Here is a 20,243-nt window from a genome sequence, read left to right as displayed (position 1 = left end):
TTAAAACAAAAAAAACCAAAAAAAAAAACCAATGCCTTTCGCAGTAACATGGATGCAACGGGAGGATTATTATAAGTGGAGTAAGTCAGAAAGAGAACAGCAAACACCACACCATATCACTCACAGGTGGAATCTAAAATGTGGCACAAACGAACCTATCTACGAAACAGAAACAGACTCGTGGTTGCCAGTGGGGAGGGGGAGGGAGAGAGATGTACTAAGAGTTGGGGTTAGAGGATGCGGAGCGATGTCCTTTAGAAAGGAAAAACAAGAACGTGCTACTGTGCAGCACAGGGAACTGTTTCCAGTCTCCTGGGACAGACCATGATGGAGCAGAATGTAAAAAAGCACGAATGTCTGTGTAGAACCCAGGCACTCTGCTGTCCAGCAGAAATTGGTGCAACATTGTAATCAATGATACTTTAATGAAAAAAGAGACAAAAGTAACAGTGTTTCGGAGTTCCCATTGTGGCACAGAGGAAACGAATCCGACTAGGAAGCGTGAGGTTGTGGGTTCGATCCCTGGCTTTGCTCAGTGGGTTAAGGATCCAGAGTTGCTGTGGCTGTGGTGTAGGTCGGCGGCTACAGCTCCGATTAGATCCCTAGCCTGGGAACCTCCATATGCTGCAGGTGCGGCCCTAAAAAGCAAAAAAAAAAAAAAAAAGTAATAGTGTTTCTTCACTTTATAGAGAAATAAAGAAGAGAAAGGAATGATATAAAATTCTCAACTGTTGAAACTTTTCCCCAGCCATTTCTGTTTCTTAGAAAAGTTGTGGTATTTTTACTGTTTTGCTGTAGTTATGTAATCAGATAATTCAGCATAAGGAAAACTGGTTCTGTAATATAAGAGTGTGTGGAGTGTGGAGATCCCTAAACAATGCTTTGAGAGGTTCACTAATACATATGATTTTTAGTATTAATTTTAGTAAAGATGGATTGCTTAATGGAAACACATAAATTACTCATGTTTTCTTATCCCTTATTTTTTTTAACAAGTGGTAAATGAGAACGTTAGCCTCGTGATCTCTCGCCAGTTGCTGACTGATTTCTGCACACATCTCCCTAACCTGCCTGATAGCACAGCCAAAGAAATCTATCATTTCACCTTGGAAAAGATCCAGCCTAGAGTCATTTCATTTGAGGAGCAGGTAAAACCTAGAGCACTGACTTTTGTTTTGCTTTGTTTTTAGGAATCTGTTTAGGATGTGTTTTCTTTTTAAATTGAGGCATAGTGGATGTACAATATTATATATATATAAGTTTAGGTGTAAAACAGTGATTCATAATTGTTAAGGTTATATTCCACTTACGGTTATTATAGAATGTTGGCCATTAGAGTGGTGATTTTTGACCTTGAGATAGCAGCAATTATTTTTAGAGACGCCGTTACATTTTTAAAGGTGATAATCATTGTTTCATTTTTACAAAACAGTGTGCCAAACATTTTTTTTTTTTTTTGCTTTTTTGGGCCACACCTATGGCATATGGAGGTTCCCATGGTAGGGGTTGAATCGAAGCTACAGCTGCCGACTTACACCACAGTCACAGCAAGGCAGGATCCAAGCCGCATCTGCAACCTACACCACAGCTCATGGCAACGCCAGATCCTTAACCCCCTGAGTGAGGCCAGGGATCGAACCCAAAACCTCATGGTTACTACTCAGATTTGTTTCTGGTGCGCCACAATAGGAACTCCCCGAACAGCATTTTATAATGTAAGCTCAAATAATATTACGATGTTTTACGTCCAGCTAATATTTGCTCATTTACTACGATTGGTTTTATGAACTAAATGTTACTCTCTAGACAGTTGTCAAACAGCAGTAGAATTGTTGATTCGGCCAAGAACATAGGAGAGGTCCGTCATATAGGCAGCGACGTAAAAGCAAACCTTGATATTTGAGCTAAATAACTGCATGATCCGCATTGTAGAAATGTGTCACATCAGCTCATTATTTTGATACACTCTGAATGCAAGATTCATAGACGAATCCGGGGGTTCCAGGTGAACTTACTGTTGACTTGCCTGCTTCGTGTGTGGAATGCGAGCATTCTCACAGTAGATTATCTTCTGGCTTCGCGTTACTAGTATCAGTGGAAATAATTTAACACGTATACCTCCTATTCCAGGTTGCTTCCATAAGACAGCATCTTGCATCCATATATGAAAAAGAAGAAGATTGGAGAAATGCGGCCCAAGTGTTGGTGGGAATTCCTTTGGAAACAGGACAAAAGTATAGTAGTGGACGTTGGATGGATATGTATAATTGTTCACTTTTTCCTTATACTCTAGTATAGGAAACAGATAATGACCAATTGAGTAAATAAGTTTTGTGCTGTTGGAAGGTGAGCGGTGCTGTGGAGAAAGGCGGCAAAGTCGGGGACAGGATGTGTCACTAAACCGTGTCATCAGCGTGGTAGGGTGGTCCTGGGGTCGCCTTCTCCAATGCCGGAAGAAGGGGAGGGAGTGGCTGCGAGCTGTCTGAGGGAAGAGCATCAGTAGGGCCTCTTAGAGAGCAGGGCTGGTGCAGAGGCCCTAGGGTGGGAGCATACTTGGAGTGTGTTAAAAGGGCAGGGAGACCTCTGGACGGGTAAGCAAAGTGGAGAACGAGGGAGGTTGAGGTCAGAGAATACTTGGGACCGGCTTTGGGGGGGTCTTGTAGCCATTGTAAGGTCTTTGCCTTTTTTCGAAGTGAAACAGCAGGGCCTCATTGGAGGGTTTTGTGCGGAGGACTGATGTGACCTGACTGATATTTAACTACCAGGTGGAGAGTAAACCGTAGACCTGCAATGACGTTGTAGGGCAGGATGTAGGAGGCTGTGCACTCCTGCAGCTGAGATGGAGAGTGTGAGAAACGCTGGATTCTGGGTGTGTTTCTAAGGTAAAGCTAAGGATTTTCTGACAGCTTGGATATGGACTATAAGAAAAAGAGCCTAGATAAGTTCTGATTTTTGGTCCGAACAATTGGAAAAAAGAGTTGCCGTCTGTTGAATGGTGAAGAATAGATTTGAGGGAAGATCAGGTGCTCTCTTGTGGACCTGTGGTAACCGAGGGGCAGCATCTGGTAGAGAGCCGACTGTTTATGAGTCTGGACTAGAGATGACAGTTGGGAGTCATTGGTGTCTAGACGGAGTTTAAAGCCTTCGGGCTGGACGAGATCGCCGAGGGAGGGGCTGCGGTGAGGGGACTGAGCAGTGAGCACTCTGTCATCAGGGGTCAGGGCGGGAGGAGGGCGCAGCTGGTAAGGGTTGTCCACTGGGGTAAGAAGACAAATCGGAAGAGGGTGGAGTGCACTGTCCTGTAAGTCAAATGAGGGGACTGTGTCAGGACGGAGCAAGTGACCAGCGTGGGGCTGATGGTCAAGTAAGAGGAGGGTGAAGGTTAACCTTGGAAGTTAGTAACGGAGGTCGTTGGGGACCTTGACAGAAGCTGTTTGGGGAAATGGTGGGAATGGGAGCCTCGTTGGAGTTGGTTAAGAGAGAGTGGAAGGAGGAGCCCCGGAGGTGATGAGCTGATCAGCTCTTTGGGGAAGTTTTCATAAAGGGGAGCAGAGAAATAGGGTAGGAGGTGACAGCAGCGGCTGAGGTTATGTTTTCTTTTATGAGTGAGTGGAAAGCAAAAATTTGACATGGGGAGTAGTGGGAAGGATTGTTTTTTTTTGTTTGGTCTGCAGCCACCGCATGCAGAAGTTCCCAGGCCAGGGATTGAACCTGCACCATAGCAGTGATCCGAGCCACAGCAGTGACAATGCTGGGTCCTTAACCTCCTGAGCCACCAGGGAACTCCTAGAGGATTCCTGCAGGAGGAGGCAAGAGGCGAAGGAATCCAGTGGAGGGGTAGGCTTCAGATAGGAGGCTGGGTCGTTCCCTTAGTACTGTTGCTTTCTCTTTTTTTTCCTTACGGCATTCCGGGCCAGGGATCCGATCTGAGCTGCAGTCGCAACTTCTGTTTCAGCTGAGGCAACGCCAGGTCCTTAATCCACTGTTCTGGCCAGGGATGGAACCTGCGTCCCAAGATGCAGTTGATCCTGTAACGCCTCAGTGGGAACCCCACTCTTGCATTTTAGATTGCATAATTCTTTGCTGTGGACTCCTGTATATTGCAGGATGTTTAGTAGCATTGGGGGTCTCTCCACGCAGTGGATGTCAGCAGCACCACTGCTCCTAGTTGTGACCGTCAAAAATGTCTGTGGACATTGCTGGATGTTCGCTGGTGGGCAGAAGAGCCCCAGGGATCTATGATAACAGGCAGGAACACAGAGTACATGGGTACAGGTAGTGGTGATGGGGCGAGGGGTTTGTGCAGGCACTGTGGGATTGGAATCGGGCATCAGCTGGAGGCGTGGGTGGTGGTGGGGACTGTGAGGCCGAGGAGAGGAGATCAGAAGATCAGGTCTCTAGGAGAGTGAGACCGTGAATGGACCAGGAATGCACAGCGCACTTGGCAGCATTAAAGGCCGTTTCACGGTCGAAAAGTGAGGTCAGGTTCGATGGGTTGGGCGTTTTTCTCCATCAGAGTTCAGCTGCGCGGTTGCAGGAAAGCGGTGGGTGGACTGTTAGGTTTAACCAGCATTACGATTTTGCCCAACAAGTATGACAGCATGAGAGGGACAAGGGAGACGAGTGCAGATGCAACTCAGTGATTGTAATGATTGACCTTGGGAGTTGGGCCAGGTGAGGAGGGAAGGGAGGCCTTTAAGGGGGAGAATAACAGTAACGGTGTAGTAGGATCAGTGGTTTGGGGTCACAGTGGGTTCAGTGGGTTGTTGGGTTTATGATACTAGAGCAAATGAGATGGAAAAACAATGAAAAAATTAAGATGATAGTTTGTCTTATTCAGCCAGTCTCACCTTCGATATGTACTTTTAAACGTCCTTTTTTCCCCTTTTTTGGCTGCCCCTCGGCACATGGAGTTCCTGGGCCAGGGGTCAGGTCTGAGGCACAGTTGTGACCTCCACCACAGCTGTGGCAGTGCCCGGTCCTTCAACCCACGGTGCCAGGCCGGCGCCGCAGAGACACTGCTGATCCTGTGTGCCATAGCAGGAACTCCCAAATATTTATAGTTCTTTATGAAGCAGCCCTCCAAAGATATTGTACAAGAAGTACCAACTGTGAATGACTTAAAAAAGATTTTCAGTTATTTCTCTACTCTTTTACCAGGTGAATGAAGGCTTCTTTTTTTGTCTTCACTAGTATTTGTGATCATTAGGCACCTGCTTCTTCAGGCATCTTGCCTTTTGCGCATTTATGAAATTGTTAGGCAGTGATGCCCCTGAAAAAGCAGGCAGTATGTAAAAAAGCCTTTGTATGTAGATTTTGAATTTTGTTTTCTAAGGCTTCTTATTAATTCGGTTTTTTTCCTTTGTTTGAAAAGGCTGGTGGCTTTCTTAATTGCTTTGGTCTTCCGTTTTGGAGCAGTTTCTCCCTAGCACAGAGCAAATGATTTATTTTCATTGGTAGTTGAAATAAATGTAAAGTGGATATTGTTCATTGTAGTGGTAATTATCATTTTGAGAATACTGTGTAGCCTTATCTGTGAGGATACTGAGAACTGAAGATGTGGTTTTCTAAACAAGTTAGAGTGATTTGGATAAATTATTGAGTACTTGTTTGTTTAAAAAATAATTAAGGAGTTCCCATTATGGCTCAGTGGGTTAAGAACCTGACTAGTGTCCTTGAGGATGCGGGTTTGCTCCCTGGCCTTGCTCAGTGGGTTAAAGATCTGGTGGTGTAGGTTGCAGATGTGGCCCAAATCTGGCATTGCTATGGCTGTGGTGTAGGCCAGCAGCTGCAGCCCCCATTCGATCCCTAGCCCGGAAGCTTCCATATGCCTCAGGTATGGCCCTTAGAAAAAAAAAGATTCATTCTGACTATGAAGGTAATAGATATAAACTTGGCATAAAATATGAAAATACAAGAAAAATGGTGCTGTTTATATCAGTTTATGTAAATATGAGTTGTGAGTAGAAATAATACAATACAAAATATTGACAGTATATGAGTTATGGAAGATTTGAATTAATATAAAAATTCTAAAAGTAAAAATTAATTTCAAAGCTGGGGCCAAGTTAGTAGTAAACTCTGTTCTTGCCACATGGTGGCGCCACTTTTCCTGGTAAATGGGAACTCGAGGAGGCGGAATATAGTAGGTTAAGAGTATATATATATACACATTGTAAAGGACTCAAGGAATGGTTGGAGAGCATATTGCCAAAGTGTTTTCCAGGATGGTTGTACATGTTCCTAGTTCCCCCAGTGGAATGTGATATGTCTCTGAATTGGACTTTTTTTTTTTTATCTTTGACTTTTGAGATTATCTGAGGATTAGAAAAAACTAAAATAAAATATGAATGATGATAAAAATAATACAAATTCAATAAGACTTATTTTGGAAATATTTTTTGGGTTATCTATGTAAGGCAGTAAAAAGTTTGATTCCTTTATTAACAATATATATAAGGAAAAAAAAAACTTATTTTCTGCCATCCCTAAACATTGTCTTGATGAAATATGTAGTCATTCTGTGTTTTTCTGTTATATCCTAGACAGTATAATGTAGATTATAAACTGGAGACGTACCTGAAGATTGCTAGGCTCTATCTGGAGGATGACGATCCAGTCCAAGCAGAGGCTTACATAAATCGGGCGTCACTGCTTCAGAATGAGTCAACCAACGAGCAGTTACAGATACATTATAAGGTAACAGAGGAGCTGAGTTGGGATTCATTTTGTATTGGAGAAGCCTACAGTATTACGGTGCTCCGGAATATCTGATAAATGCTCTTATAGGTGAGAAGTTCTGGAGTTCCCGTCGTGGCGCAGTGGTTAACAAACCCGAATAGGAACCATGAGGTTGCGGGTTCGGTCCCTGCCCTTGCTCAGTGGGTTGACGATCCGGCGTTGCCGTGAGCTGTGGTGTAGGTTGCAGACGCGGCTCGGATCCTGCGTTGCTGTGGTTCTGGCGTAGGCTGGTGACTGCAGCTCTGATTCGACCCCTAGCCTGGGAACCTCCATATGCCACGGGAGCGGCCCAAGAAATGGCAAAAAGACAAAAAAAAAAGTTCTTTTTTCTTTTGCTCTTTATTTTTAATTTTTCTCCCTAACTGAAACAGTTTCCCTCTCATAGGTATGCTATGCACGGGTTCTTGATTATAGAAGAAAATTCATTGAAGCTGCGCAGAGGTACAATGAGCTCTCCTACAAGACAATAGTGCACGAAAGCGAAAGACTAGAGGCCTTAAAACATGCTCTGCACTGTACCATCCTGGCATCCGCGGGTAAGCGCCTCATTGAGGCTTTAATGAGCAGCGGGTTAGCTTAATAACTTTAGGTTCACTACTAGTTGAGGATTTAGTGAAGACCTGCTCTTGAAGAAGATGTCTCACGAATAGAATTACGGTAAATTTAAACATTTAAACAATTAGCAACAGCAGATTGCTAACTTAAGATGCTTTAAAATATGCACGGATCAGCCTATTACCTGCAGATATTAGGAACAGGTAAGAGATAACCTGAAGTTTAGTTTTCCTAAAATGTCACTGAAAAAACGGATCTTAAATTAAGTGAGAATTATGCAAAAGGAAAGAAAAATTAAAATCTAGAAATTGGTGATAAGATTTGGGGATTTTTTTTTTTAATCTTTAAGTCTCAGTTTTAGACCTGGCATTTATGCTTTTCTTGAGTAAATATAAATAATAAACTCTTCTGTGTTCTTTTTACTAAATTGTACATATAAATCACTTGATTTATTAAACAGGAGAGGGCATTGAGAGGAAATGCTGAAATTGTAAGCCATAGCTTTTCTACGTCATTTCTTTCTAAATCATCTTAGACTCTCTCTCGTTTTTTTTTTTTTTTTTTTTTTGTGGTCTTTTTGCTATTTCTTGGGCCGCTCCCACGGCATATGGAGGTTCCCAGGCTAGGGGTCCAATCAGAGCTGTAGCCACCAGCCTGTGCCAGAGCCACAGCAACGCAGGATCCGAGCCGCATCTGCAACCTACACCACAGCTCACGGCAACGCCGGATCGTCAACCCACTGAGCAAGGGCAGGGACCGAACCTGCAACCTCATGGTTCCTAGTCGGATTCGTTAACCACTGCGCCACGACGGGAACTCCTCTCTCTTTTTTTTTTTATGGCTGCACCCACAGATGGGATTGAATCTGAGCCGTAGCTGTGCCCTGTGCCACAGCTGTGGCAACACTGAATCCTTTTAACCTGCTGTGCCAAGCCAGGGATGGAACCTGCACCTTTGCAGTGACCCAAGCCACTGAAGTCAGATTCTTAACCCGCTTCCCCCAAAGTGGAAGCTCTTAAAATGTCTGTTCTTGAACTTACAGAAACGTTAACTTCTTACACAGTTAAACATTTTAATCTTTTCTTTTACGGCTTCTGGGTTTTATTGACTTGCTGAGAAAGTTCTTCCCTGTTCTGAAATTACGTATTTAAATTCCATCGTATTTTCTTCTAGGACTTGAAGTTCTCAAATCCTCTGGTCTTGGGACCCGTTTAGACACTGAACAATTGAGAACCTTAGAGAGCTTTTGTTTATGTAGGGTTTATGATTTACTGTATTAGAAATTGAAGTGAGAGGATCCATTGGGGCTCAGTGGAAACAAACCCGACTAGCATCCGTGCGAATGCAGGTTCGATCCCTGGCCTTGCTTGTTGTGTTAAGGATCCTGCTTTGCTGTGAACTGTGGTGTAGGTCGAAGATGTAGCTTGGGTCCTGTGTTGCTGTGGCTGTGTATAGGCCAGCAGCTGCAGCTCTGATTTGGTCCCTAGCCTGGAAATTTCCATATGCTGGAGGTGCAGCCCACAAAAAATTTTTTAAAAATTTACTTAAAAGTAAAAATAGGAGTTCCTTTGTGGCACAACGGGTGAAGGATCTGGTGCTGTCATTGCATTGGTGCTTGTGTTATTGCTGTGATGCAGGTTCAATCCCTGGCCTGGGGTTTTTCACATGCTGTAGGCAGGGCCAAAAAAAATAACAATCATATAAATAAAAATGACGTTTTTATAAAACACCTATGTCCAAAACAAACAATGTTAGAGAATTGGAATTGTTTTATTTTTGATTTTACAAATCTTTTCACTGTTTAGCTTAAATGTACTTCTGTGCTCAGCCTATTATAATACATTGTTTTAGTGAAGTATATGAAGAAAATCCAACCTCACAAAGATGTGTAGTTTGAAAAAGGAGGCATATTTAATGATATTTAATGACTTTTTCAGATATTTATGTGTATTCTTCTTTGATAGTACACTTACGTTGACAGATGGTATAGTTTCATATGGGTTAAATGGATTGTAGCGTCTGAAACCATATCAATGGGCATTTTGTGTATTCTGTAATCTTAAAATCTTGGTCTGTCTTGGAGTTCCTGTCGTGGCACAGTGGTTAACGAATCTGACTAGGAACCACGAGGTTTCGGGTTCGATCCCTGGCCTCGCTCAGTGGGTTAAGGATCTGGCGTTGCCGTGAGCTGTGGTGTGGGTTGCAGATGCAGCTTGGCTCCCACGTTTCTGTGGCTCTGCTGTAGGCCGGTGGCTACAGCTCCGATTGGACCCCTAGCCTGGGAACCTCCACATGCCGCAGGAGTGGCCCAAGAAATAGCAAAGAAAAAGACCAAAAAAAAAAAAAAAAAAAACCAAAAAACTTGGTCTGTCTTGCGCTTCAAGTGCACCTTTTACCCATGTAAGATTTTGTACCATCATGGATTGGTTGTTTGGAAAATGCTGATCACTGAGTTATGTTGAGCTTTCAGATATTGTGGTACTTTATTATACAATACACAGAAATTACATTTGAATATATTGCCACTGGTCTCATCAGAAAAGCTGTCAAGCTCATAGTGGCAGATAAAAGTTTTCAAAAATTCTGTTTTCTTTCTTTAAAACTCAAATTTTATTGGAGCAGCAAATGCTTTTGGTTGGTAGTAACAGGCTCACTCTGTGCATTTTAAAGAAAATATCAGAGGGCCCTCCATGGTTCAGCGGAAGCAAGTTTGAGTAGTGTCCGCGAGGACGCAGCGTCGCTCCCTGGCCTCACTCAGTGGGTTTTGTCTTTGTGAATAATTCCTGGGGTGCTGCTTTGACACCACCACAATCCTGTTCCTCAGATTCCTTTCACATATTCCTTTCTGGAGTTTAATACTTATTAGTAACCCTTGTCTGGATTAGCCATTGTATGTGTGATATAAAATGGACATGATAACTGGTGAATTACCAATTCTTCTGCATTAATTAGCTATGGTTCTTCAAGAACTTTATTTCCCTTTTCCTCCTTTCTTCTTTTCAAATATCATTGGATTTTTTCCTGCTTATTTTTCTGTGTGTATAGTGTACAGAAGACTGTACATATCAAAAGTTTACAATTTGATAAATTGTCACAAACAATGTAATCAGTGTTCAGAACAAGAAACAAAATATTGCCAGCACCCTGAAAGCTCCTGCCCTGCTTTCTCCTAACCATTAGCCCCCAAACCACCCTCCTTCCTCTAGGAGCAGGCCTTAGTATATGTTAGTTTTTCATGCTTCTTATATTTACATAAATTAAATCATAGAGTACATATACTCTTGTTTCTTTTGCTCAATATTATGAAATTTATCCATATTGTTACATAATTTCTTCATTTTCACTGTTACATGTATCCTACCTATTACGTGAACATCCCCCACAATTTGTTTGTTCTTGTTGCCTTCTGGTAGTTTCCTGTTGGCTATTGGTGATGGCACTGCTATGAACATTCTTGGATGTTTGACTCAGTTTGTTTGTTTGTTTTTAATTTTTCGTCTTGGAACCAGTCCCTGTTGGACTGTGTCATCGTCTTCACAAATGAATGTGCAGTTGATCCCTGTCATTAGCAGATTCTGTATTTGCGGATTTGCCTACTTACTAAAATTTGTCACCCCAAGTTGACACTCTAGATGCTTTTACAGTCATTTGCAGATGTGTGCAGAGCACAAAAAAATTTGAGTCTCTCTGTATATTTTCCCAGCTGGGGCTGAACAAGGCAATGATCTGCCTTGTTTCAGCTCTCAAACAAGTATCCTTTTTGTGGTCTATTTAATACCACGTGTGTTATATTTTCATGCATTTTGTTGATGATTTTGCTATCTGAAATGGCCCCTCAGCATCGTGCTGAAGAACTGTCTTGTGTCCTTGGGTGTGAGAAGTCTGCGACGTTCCTTATGGAGGAAATACGTCTTACGTTAGATAAGCTTCAGTCAGGCGTGAGTTACAGCGTAGGCCATGAGTTCGATGTTATGAATTAACAGTATGTGTTAAATAAGGCGCCTTTGAACAGAAATACACAGATTTCGTGACCAGAGGCTCATAGGAACCTGACCCTTTCTTTCCTCCAGGAGCAGCAGTTGAATTTTCACGGACTCAGTGCCGGCAGTAATTTTATGGACCATTCCAGTACACATAAGAATAAACTGTATATTTTAGGAGGCAAAAATGGAGTCGTAAGAAAGGTTGTTTTTCATTGAAAAAATAGATTGTGGGCGTATTTGATGCTTATTTATTTCCCTTAGGACAGCAGCGTTCTCGGATGCTGGCTACTCTCTTTAAGGATGAAAGGTGCCAGCAACTTGCTGCTTATGGGATCTTAGAGAAGATGTACCTGGATAGGATCATCAGAGGAAATCAGCTTCAAGAATTTGCTGCCATGCTGATGCCGCACCAGAAGGCGACCACGGCGGACGGTAATGCTCGCGTCTTCTAAGCGTGTGGTGGTTAGTTGGTAGAGGCCACTGGTGGAATGTGCGCGACGTTTGAAGCCCCTTGATGTCGTTCTGTAATACCTGATAACAAAGGAATAGTGTATTGACTGGAGGTGAATATCATACACAGATTTGCGTTTCAAGTATAAGAAGAGCCCTATTGGAAAGCATTTTGTGGAATAAAACATTTTTTGGAAACCTTAGGTAGAAGAATTATATTCTAGGCTTATAGTGCCTGGTTTTTTAAAAACTCAAACTATTAGATGAGTACCTTAATTAATCTTAAATGTCAGTTTGTAACAGAACATAATTATCCAGTCCTATTTTAGAGCAAAATTTGGCCCGGTAGCCTGCCCAGGGTTGCTTAGGGGAAAGTTTTTCCAGTAAGAATAGAACTTGGTGTCATGTTTCCTAGTATTTGCTTAGGTCAGATGCCTTTGCTGGGAAAGGATTTTTTGATAGATACTTGTTCATAACATCAGGTATTTTCATGTATGTTTATCTATGTTGAGATAAGCATAGCTACTTTAAAACTTTAGTGTACACAGCGGTAAAACACAGTGATAAACATACGGACGTGTAGGCTATCAGACACATGGAAAAAGTCGAGATAAACACGTAGCTCGGTCCAACTCATTGCCTTGGATTCACTGTCATCCTGTGTTGAAGAGCATCTAGCTGTGAAGAATTGTTTGTGTGAGATTTGGCTGAAAGGTGTAGATCTCACCAGTCTTACTGCCCTGAATTAAGCCAGATCTGTGAGGCAATTATATTGACCTCCTATTGAATTTCTTTCATTTAATTGTTCTTAAGAAGCAAATCTGTTAGTTATTATCTTTCTGTGCAACGGAGATATTTTTTCTACCCAATATTCTTTATGCGGCTCCTCAGGAGAATTCCTTTTCAGTCTTAGGATTAGTTGTTTGTTCACCTGAGCAATTGATTTCTATCTTATTCAAACCCTGTGAGTTGGCAAACTGATTGGTTGTTTTTTTAATTTGGTGGGCTGCTAGAAAGCTTGAAAAATTAACTTGAAGCAGCCCACTTGTTATGTGTGTGTTTTGATTGTTGCTATTCTTGTTTTTCACTTAAAGTTTTCTTGTCTTCTGTGTATTCTGAGCAGCTTTAAATTATTTTGCAAGAAGATGTCTGACAAACAAATTAAAAGCTAGGTAAATAAGTTTCCAAAATTGATATAGTTGAGCTTCAGATTTGACTTCGAACTTTCTGGCGATGAAGAAAAAGAAAATATATAATCAATCAGATAATTTTTTTCTAAAATGAGGGCTACTCACTAGGATCTCTAGAATGCAAATTTTTTCAGGTTTCTCTCGCAAGACAAATTGTGTCTATGTGTTTAGGACAGGTGTTTTGTTTTCTTCTTATTGCTTTCCTTATTTGTCATTCTTAGACATCTTTGTTTACTGTCGTTACAACCGCAGGCTGGCCATCTGGAGACATCGTGTTTTGGTGGTTGTTGCAAGCCGATGGCTTTTAGTATCTTCCCAGAGTTTTACAGTATTACTACTAATCTACTTTCTGCCCTATAGAGTTTATTGTTCTGGGCATTTCATATAAATGGAAAGGTCATACAATATATGACCGTTTGTTATTGGCTTCTTTAACTTAGCGTGATGCTCTCAAGGCTCATCGGAGTTGTAGCATATATCGTACTTCATTCACCTTTATTGCCAAATAACATTCTGGTACCACACTTTAGTTCTTCTTCAGTTGATGGACATGGAGCTTGTTTTCACTGTTTGTTTTCACTGCTACTAATAATGCTACTGTGGGCATTCATGTAAAACTTTTTGTGTGGACATAGGTTTTTAATTCTCTTGAATGTATACTAGGAGTGGAAATGCTGGGTCATATGGTAACTCTATGTTTAGTCTTTTGAGGAGCTGCCAGACTGTTTTCCAACCTTTTATTCTATTTTCTCTTTTGGCTGTGCCCGAGGCAGGTGGAAGTTCCTGGGCCATGGATCAAACCTGTGCCACAGCAGTAACCTGAGTTGCAGCAGTGTCAAGGCCAGATCCTTAACCCGCTGAGCCACAAAGGAGCTCCCAAAAGTTACTAATTTTGATTAAGTCCAATGTATGTTTTTTTCTTTTGTTGTTTGTGCTTTCAGTGTTGTATCTGAGAAACCATTGCCTAGTTCAAGGACATGAAAATTTGCTCTGTTTTATAATTGTAGCTATTATATTTAGGTCTTTGATTCAGTTTGAATTAATTTTTGTATATGGAGTAGAGTAGGGGCCCAGCTTTATTGTTTTGCATGTGAATATCCAGTTGTTCCAGCACCGTTTGCTGGAAAGACTCTTATTTCCCCACTGAATTGCCTTGGCATCCTTCTTGATGGCCATTTGACTGTAGATGTGATTTAATTTCTGGACTCTCCATTGTATTCCATTATTCTGTATGCTTGTCTTTGTGCCAGTACCACATTGACTTGGTTGCTATATCTTTGTAGTAAGTGTTGAAGTCTTCCAACTTTGTTCTTTTTCTTTTCTTTCTTTCTTTTTTTTTTTTTTTTTTTTTTTTTTGTCTTTTTGCCTTTTCTAAGGCCGCTCCTGTGGCATATGGAGGTTCCCAGGGTAGGCGTCTAATTGGAGCTGTAGCTGCTGGCCTACACCAGAGCCACAGCAACATGGGATCTGAGCCGCATCTGCGACCTACACCACAGCTCATGGCAGTGCCGGATCCTTAACCCACTGAGCGAGGTCAGGGATTGAACCCGCAACCTCATGGTTCCTAGTCGGATTCGTTAACCACTGAGCCACGACGGGAACTCCCCAACTTTGTTCTTTTTCAAAGCTGTTTCAGCTTCTTTGGATCCTTTGAATTTCCATATGATTTTTTTTTTTTTTTTTTTTTTTTTTTTTTTTTTTTTTTTTTTGCTGAGGCGTTCAGCAGCTTGATGTGGAATCTCAGTTCCCAGACCAGAGAGTGCACTCAAACCGTAGCAGTGAAAGTACTAAGTCTTCCCACTAGACCACCAGGGAACTCCCATCCAATGAATATTAAGATCAGCTTGTCAGTTTCTACAAAGAAGCCAGCTGGGATTTTGATAGGGACTGTACTGAATCTGTGGATCAATTTGGGTAATAATTGCTATCTTAACAGTATTAAGTCCTCTGTGTTTTTCCATTTATTTAGGTCTTTCTATTGTAAAGTTGCTAAGAGAGTAGATCTTAAAAGTTCTCACCACAAGAAAAAAAATTTATGTGATATGATGGATGTTAACTAAATTTATGGTAATCATTGCACAATATACATATATCAACTCATTATATTGTACACCTTAAATGAGTACAATATTATATGTCAATTATATCTCAATAAAACTGGAAAAAAAGAAAGAGAGAATTGGGTGAGCCCAGCAGTCTAATGCCTTCAGGATGGGGCCTTAGGTGCAGAACTGTTAGGCCCTGTGTTACCTCACTTAAAGGAGGATGCTAGGCCTGATCTCTCATGAAGGGACCCTGCCTCCAAAGATTTCTCACATTTGCCTCGGAGTAAGGTGCTGTGAAGTGCCCAAAGGAGTGTTTCCATTGAGCTGTGTGTATTGACTTACTCAGCTTGCAGAATGGGCTAGATGATTATTTTGCTGCTGCTTGCTTATGAAAGTTTATGCTTGCAGCGAGAAAAGAAAAATTAATGAAGCTGACGGCTAGTCCCAGGAAACAAAACCCAAACCCATGAGATGAAATCCATAGCTAGTTAGTAACTACTTGCCCCCCATTTTCTAAATGTTATTTGTGTTTCATTATATGTTATTCAAAATGTATTAAATGAGGCATTGGGTTACTTTTAAAATTTTGATAGGAAAAAAAGCAATGACTATGAGTTATTATATGCCTAGAGATTATTTTTAAAAGGATGCATCATTTGGAGTTCCCGTTGTGGCTCAGTGGTTAACGAATCAGACCAGGAACCACGAGGTTGTGGGTTCAATCCCTGGCCTTGCTCAGCGGGTTATGGATCCGGCACTGCCATGAGCTGTGGTGTAGGTCGCAGACGTGGCTCGGATCCTGCGTTGCTGTGTCTCTGGCGTAGGCCGGCAGCTACAGCTCTGATTCGACCCCTAGCCTGGGAATCTCCATATGCCTCGGGAGCAGCCCAAGAAATGGCAAAAAGACCCCAAAAAAAGGATGCATCGTTTACGAAGGTAAAGCCAGAGAGTTCCCTCGGTGACACAGCAGGTTAAGGATCTGCCATTGTCACAGTGGCTCAGGTCACTGCTGTGGCACAAGTTCAATTCCTGGCCCAGAAACTTCCACATGCCATGGGTGTGGCCAAAAAAAAAAAAAAAGAATGTAAAACTAGTTTCAAAATTTTAACTCCCTACTCTTATTTTTATTTCAGGTTCTAGCATCTTGGATAGAGCTGTCATTGAACACAATTTGTTGTCTGCAAGCAAATTATATAATAATATTACGTTTGAAGAACTTGGAGCCCTTCTAGAGATTCCTGCAGCTAAGGTATTTTCTCGCTTCCAATATGTAAGAAGAGAATTGTGAAACTAAATTATTGGTATAAAGAATATAAAATATATAAAGTTAGGTCTCCATATCTGCAGGTGCAAAACTCATGGATGTGAAGGGCCAACTGTATTCATAGTACTACTGCATTTTTTGTAAGATACTTGAGCATCTGTAGCATTTTGGTGTCTTAGGGGGCTTCTGGAACCCCATAGGTTCCAGGGACAACAGTCTGCATGGGTGCCGAGGGACAACAGTAATTCGTAAATATTGGCAACAAAAATAAACATAAAAAGCCTCAGGTAAATGGGAAGAAATTGTTTGGATGTTAAAATTGTACTGTATTGGAATTGTCTTTGGTTTGGGGTTTTTTCAAGTTGTATTTTATGGTAAAGTGACCTGGAATGGAAATCTTAAAGGGGTTCCAAGTTATGATACCCCTTTTTTTAAGAATATCTTTGTTTATTGTCTGTTTAAATCCACTTCACCATGGTTTCTGATTTTTAACAAATACATGCCTTACTTCTTTTTTCTGCCCTAGATTCACTCAAAGGTGAAAAAGTTCATCTCTTTGGGAGAATGACTGTGCTATTTTCTTTAGAGCATCACTGGTGTAATACTCTAAGCTATTCTGGAGTAACTTCTGTGCTTGATGGAAAGAAGTTGACTGAATTCTTAGGGAATTAATTTCATTTTTAGTCATGACAGGGTTTGGTTGACTATGTAAAAATTCCAACAAAGTATCAGCAGTCCTTAGAGGGTAGTTCAGGTACCCTCTACAAACATTCTCTCAATTTTGACCCAGTAAAGCAAGCAGTCAGCTTGCCTTTCCCCTCACTCGTAGACCTTGTAGTGTGTGGTTTTGGTCACATGCCCTTTTATCTTTTAGTGAAATTTTAATTTAGGATTTTCCAACATAATTCCTTTGCATGTACGTATTCACACAGTAAAGGAGGCGGAACAATTTCGAAACCAAGACTTCAGTTACTGTTAAAAGATGCTTTCTTCTTAGGCTTTGAGGTATGATCCCCTGCTGAGACTGAGGGAAGTGAAAATACGTGTAGCAATAAACGCTAGTCACAGTCTGTTCAGGAATGATTTACCATTGTTGTGAGGGTGGTTGGAATTACTACAGCTGCCGGCCTAGGCCAGAGCCACAGCAACACCAGATCCGAGCCGCATCTTGGACCTACACCACTGCTCACTGCATCGCCGGATCCTTAAACCCACTGATCGAGGCCAGGGATCGAACCCGCAACCTTGTGGTTCCTAGTCAGATTCATTGCCGCTGCTCCAGATGCAAACTCCAAAACCAAGAGCTTTCAATTCTCTTAGCACATGTGAATAACTAGATATGGTCATTAAAATATCTGAGAGTTTATTGTTTTTCCTTTTCAAACAGGCAGAAAAAATAGCATCGCAAATGATAACAGAAGGACGTATGAATGGATTTATTGATCAGATTGATGGAATAGTCCATTTTGAAAGTAAGAAGTTTTGCATGTTTATGTCATAATGAAGTGGCAGCGTAGTGTTGTATACTTGTGATTAAAAAATGTGGAGCTGTTTCTTTTGACCCATAATCTTGCTACCAGAATGAGCTTATTTCCCAAAGAAATAATTTAAAATATCCTTTATTCATTTCATGAATCTACTCAATGTAGTTTTTTCTACACTGCAGAAAAGTTTGAAACTGGAATTACTGTTATATCAGTTCGTTCATTTACTCACCACTCCTTGACCATGTACCATGTATCGGGTATGTGGAAATGACAGTTGCATTTCCTGTTCAGCAGCCGTTAAGCTGATGTAGGCAGATAGACAAGTATCCCAGCATCAATCGTCATTATTTCCGTTTCTGTAGCTGTTTGTCGGAATGTCTGTTTCTGTTTGCAAGCTCAGCTTCCTAGGGATAGTGTGTCTCTTGCTCCCCGTGGTGTATCCAGCATCGTTTCCAGTGCCCTGCACATGACAAGTGGGGAATAAATCAGTAGTGAGTAAACCCAGTATGACTAGCACAGCAGAAGAGTCGCCGAGTAAAAGGACAATCTAATGTATACCATCTTGAAAGCATATTGAATATTTTCCTTTCTAGTTGTCTTAGATTTACAAAATGACGGTGGTAAATATGCTGTAATAACCAAGTAAAACTTTAAGTGCCCCTATACTTTAAAGTACATGGTGTTCTACAAACTTTTTTTGTTTTCGTTTCTTTTTATTCGAGTATGGCTGATTTGCAATATTTTGCCAATTTCTGCTGTATAGCAAAGTGACTCATGTACGCAGGTACATCCATTCTTTTTTATGGTCTGTCGTGGAGACTGGGTATAGGTCCCTGGGCTCTCTGTACAGTAGGACTTGTTCATACATTCTAAATGTAGTAGTTTGCATCTGTTAATCCCGAACTCCCAACAAATTCCCAGTCCATCCTGCTCCCTCCCCACTCCCCCTTGACAGCCCCAACAGCTGGACATTCTTCTGTTTATCTTTTGTCAATTAATTGATGGGGGGGCGTCCTATGTTTTTGTTTCACTGTGCGCTTCCTCCGCACTCCTGGAGTCTAAGTTTCCTTGTATTGGCCATTAGCATGTCCTCTTCTGTGACCGATGTTACTTTTTTTTTTTTTTTTTTTTTTGTCTTTTTGCCATTTCTTGGGTCGCTCCCGCGGCACATGGAGGTTCCCAGGCTAGGGGTCCAATCGGAGCTGCAGCCACCGGCCTACGCCAGAGCCACAACAACGCCAGATCCGAGCCGCGTCTGCGACCTACACCACAGCTCACCGCAACGCCGGATCGTTAACCCACTGAGCAAGGCCAGGGATCGAACCCGCAACCTCAGGATTCCTAGTCTGATTCGTTAACCACTGCGCCACAATGGGAACTCCGATGTTAATTTTCTTGTCTATTTCTTTCCTTTCCTCTCCCTGCCTTTCCTTTAGACCTCGCAGTATCATTTTGCTGCAGCTTTTTGTTCGTTACTCGCCTTAGGAGATATTTTTCTCATTCTGTCAGTTGTGTTTCTGTAAGGCAGTACATAGCATAAACACATACGAAAGCTTTCTTGTTGCCAAATGTGTCCATTTTAAATTTATTTTTTCCGTTGTAGTTGGTTTACAGCCTTCTACCAGTTTTCCACTGTACAGCCAAGTGACCCAGTCACACATCCATATATACATTCTTTTTCTCATGTTATCCTTTGCCGTGCTCCATCTAAATTTTATGGCTTTTTTGTTTTCTGTATTGATTAATAAGAAAGTCTACTTTGGGATAAAATTAATATTTTCCTAAAACTTCTAATATTTTATTTACTGTTGTATATTTAGAAATTTAACCTGTCTACAGTTCTTTTTGCGGGTTTTTTTTTTTTTTTTCTTTCTTTGCTTTTTAGGGCTGCACTTGCGGCTTATGGAAGTTCCCCGGGTAGGGGTCAAATCAGAGCTGCAGCTGCTGGCCGTGGCCACAGCCACAGCAACATGGGATCTGAGCCCTGTCTGTGACCTGCACCACAGCTCACGGCAACGCTGGCTTCCCGACCCACTGAGCGAGGCCACAAACCGAACCCACATCCTCATGGATACTAGTAGGGTTTGTTTCCACTGCACCACAAGGGGAGCTCCCTTTGTGTATAATTTCAAGGCATGGTCTAGTTGTCTTTTTTTTTTTTTTTTTAAGATGGATTGCCAATTATGTAAATACCATTTATTAAATAAAACATCCTTTCTGATCTTAGGCATATATTAGGTTCCCCATGTATGTTTGGATCTATTTCCATACTCTATTTAATGCCACTGATCTGTAACAATATTAGGTAATAAACAAGTTTATAGTAAATTTTATTGTCGGTAAAACAACTCCTTTTCCTCCACTACTATTTTTTTAATGGAGTTGAAACTCACACAACATGAAATTAATCATTTTAAAGTGAAAAATTCGGTATTTACATGTTATGCAACCACCATCTCTACCTAGTTACCGAACCTTTTCAGCTTCCCGAAAGGAAATTCCACGCTCCTGTAGCAGTTACTCCCCAT

The 20,243-nt window shown here is 41.5% G+C and overlaps 1 protein-coding gene and 1 long non-coding RNA gene across 6 annotated transcripts in view; one reads left to right on the top strand and one right to left on the bottom strand.

Annotated features, from left to right (window-relative positions):
* The window catches only part of COPS4 (COP9 signalosome subunit 4), a 33,919-nt gene that overhangs the window by 11,848 nt on the left and 1,828 nt on the right, over window positions 1-20,243 (top strand). For 3 of the 5 annotated variants that reach the window (XM_013989411.2, XM_021100266.1, NM_001105304.1), the window contains 7 exon segments: window positions 997-1,148; window positions 2,131-2,234; window positions 6,546-6,699; window positions 7,127-7,277; window positions 11,541-11,711; window positions 16,098-16,213; window positions 17,616-17,700. In XM_013989411.2, the coding sequence (XP_013844865.1) occupies window positions 997-1,148; window positions 2,131-2,234; window positions 6,546-6,699; window positions 7,127-7,277; window positions 11,541-11,711; window positions 16,098-16,213; window positions 17,616-17,700 (933 nt within the window). 5 annotated transcript variants of the gene reach the window in all.
* Window positions 11,573-18,853, bottom strand: LOC110262195. The gene is made up of 2 exons (XR_002346887.1): window positions 17,945-18,853; window positions 11,573-11,810 (listed from the first exon to the last, which is right to left on the bottom strand). It is a non-coding gene; the product is annotated as an uncharacterized LOC110262195 (long non-coding RNA).

Source organism: Sus scrofa, chromosome 8 (assembly GCF_000003025.6).
Source record: "Sus scrofa isolate TJ Tabasco breed Duroc chromosome 8, Sscrofa11.1, whole genome shotgun sequence".
Taxonomy (NCBI): domain Eukaryota; kingdom Metazoa; phylum Chordata; class Mammalia; order Artiodactyla; family Suidae; genus Sus; species Sus scrofa.
The sequence above is the reverse complement of the archived record's forward strand: the minus strand, read 5'-3'. Positions and strand labels throughout refer to the sequence as shown.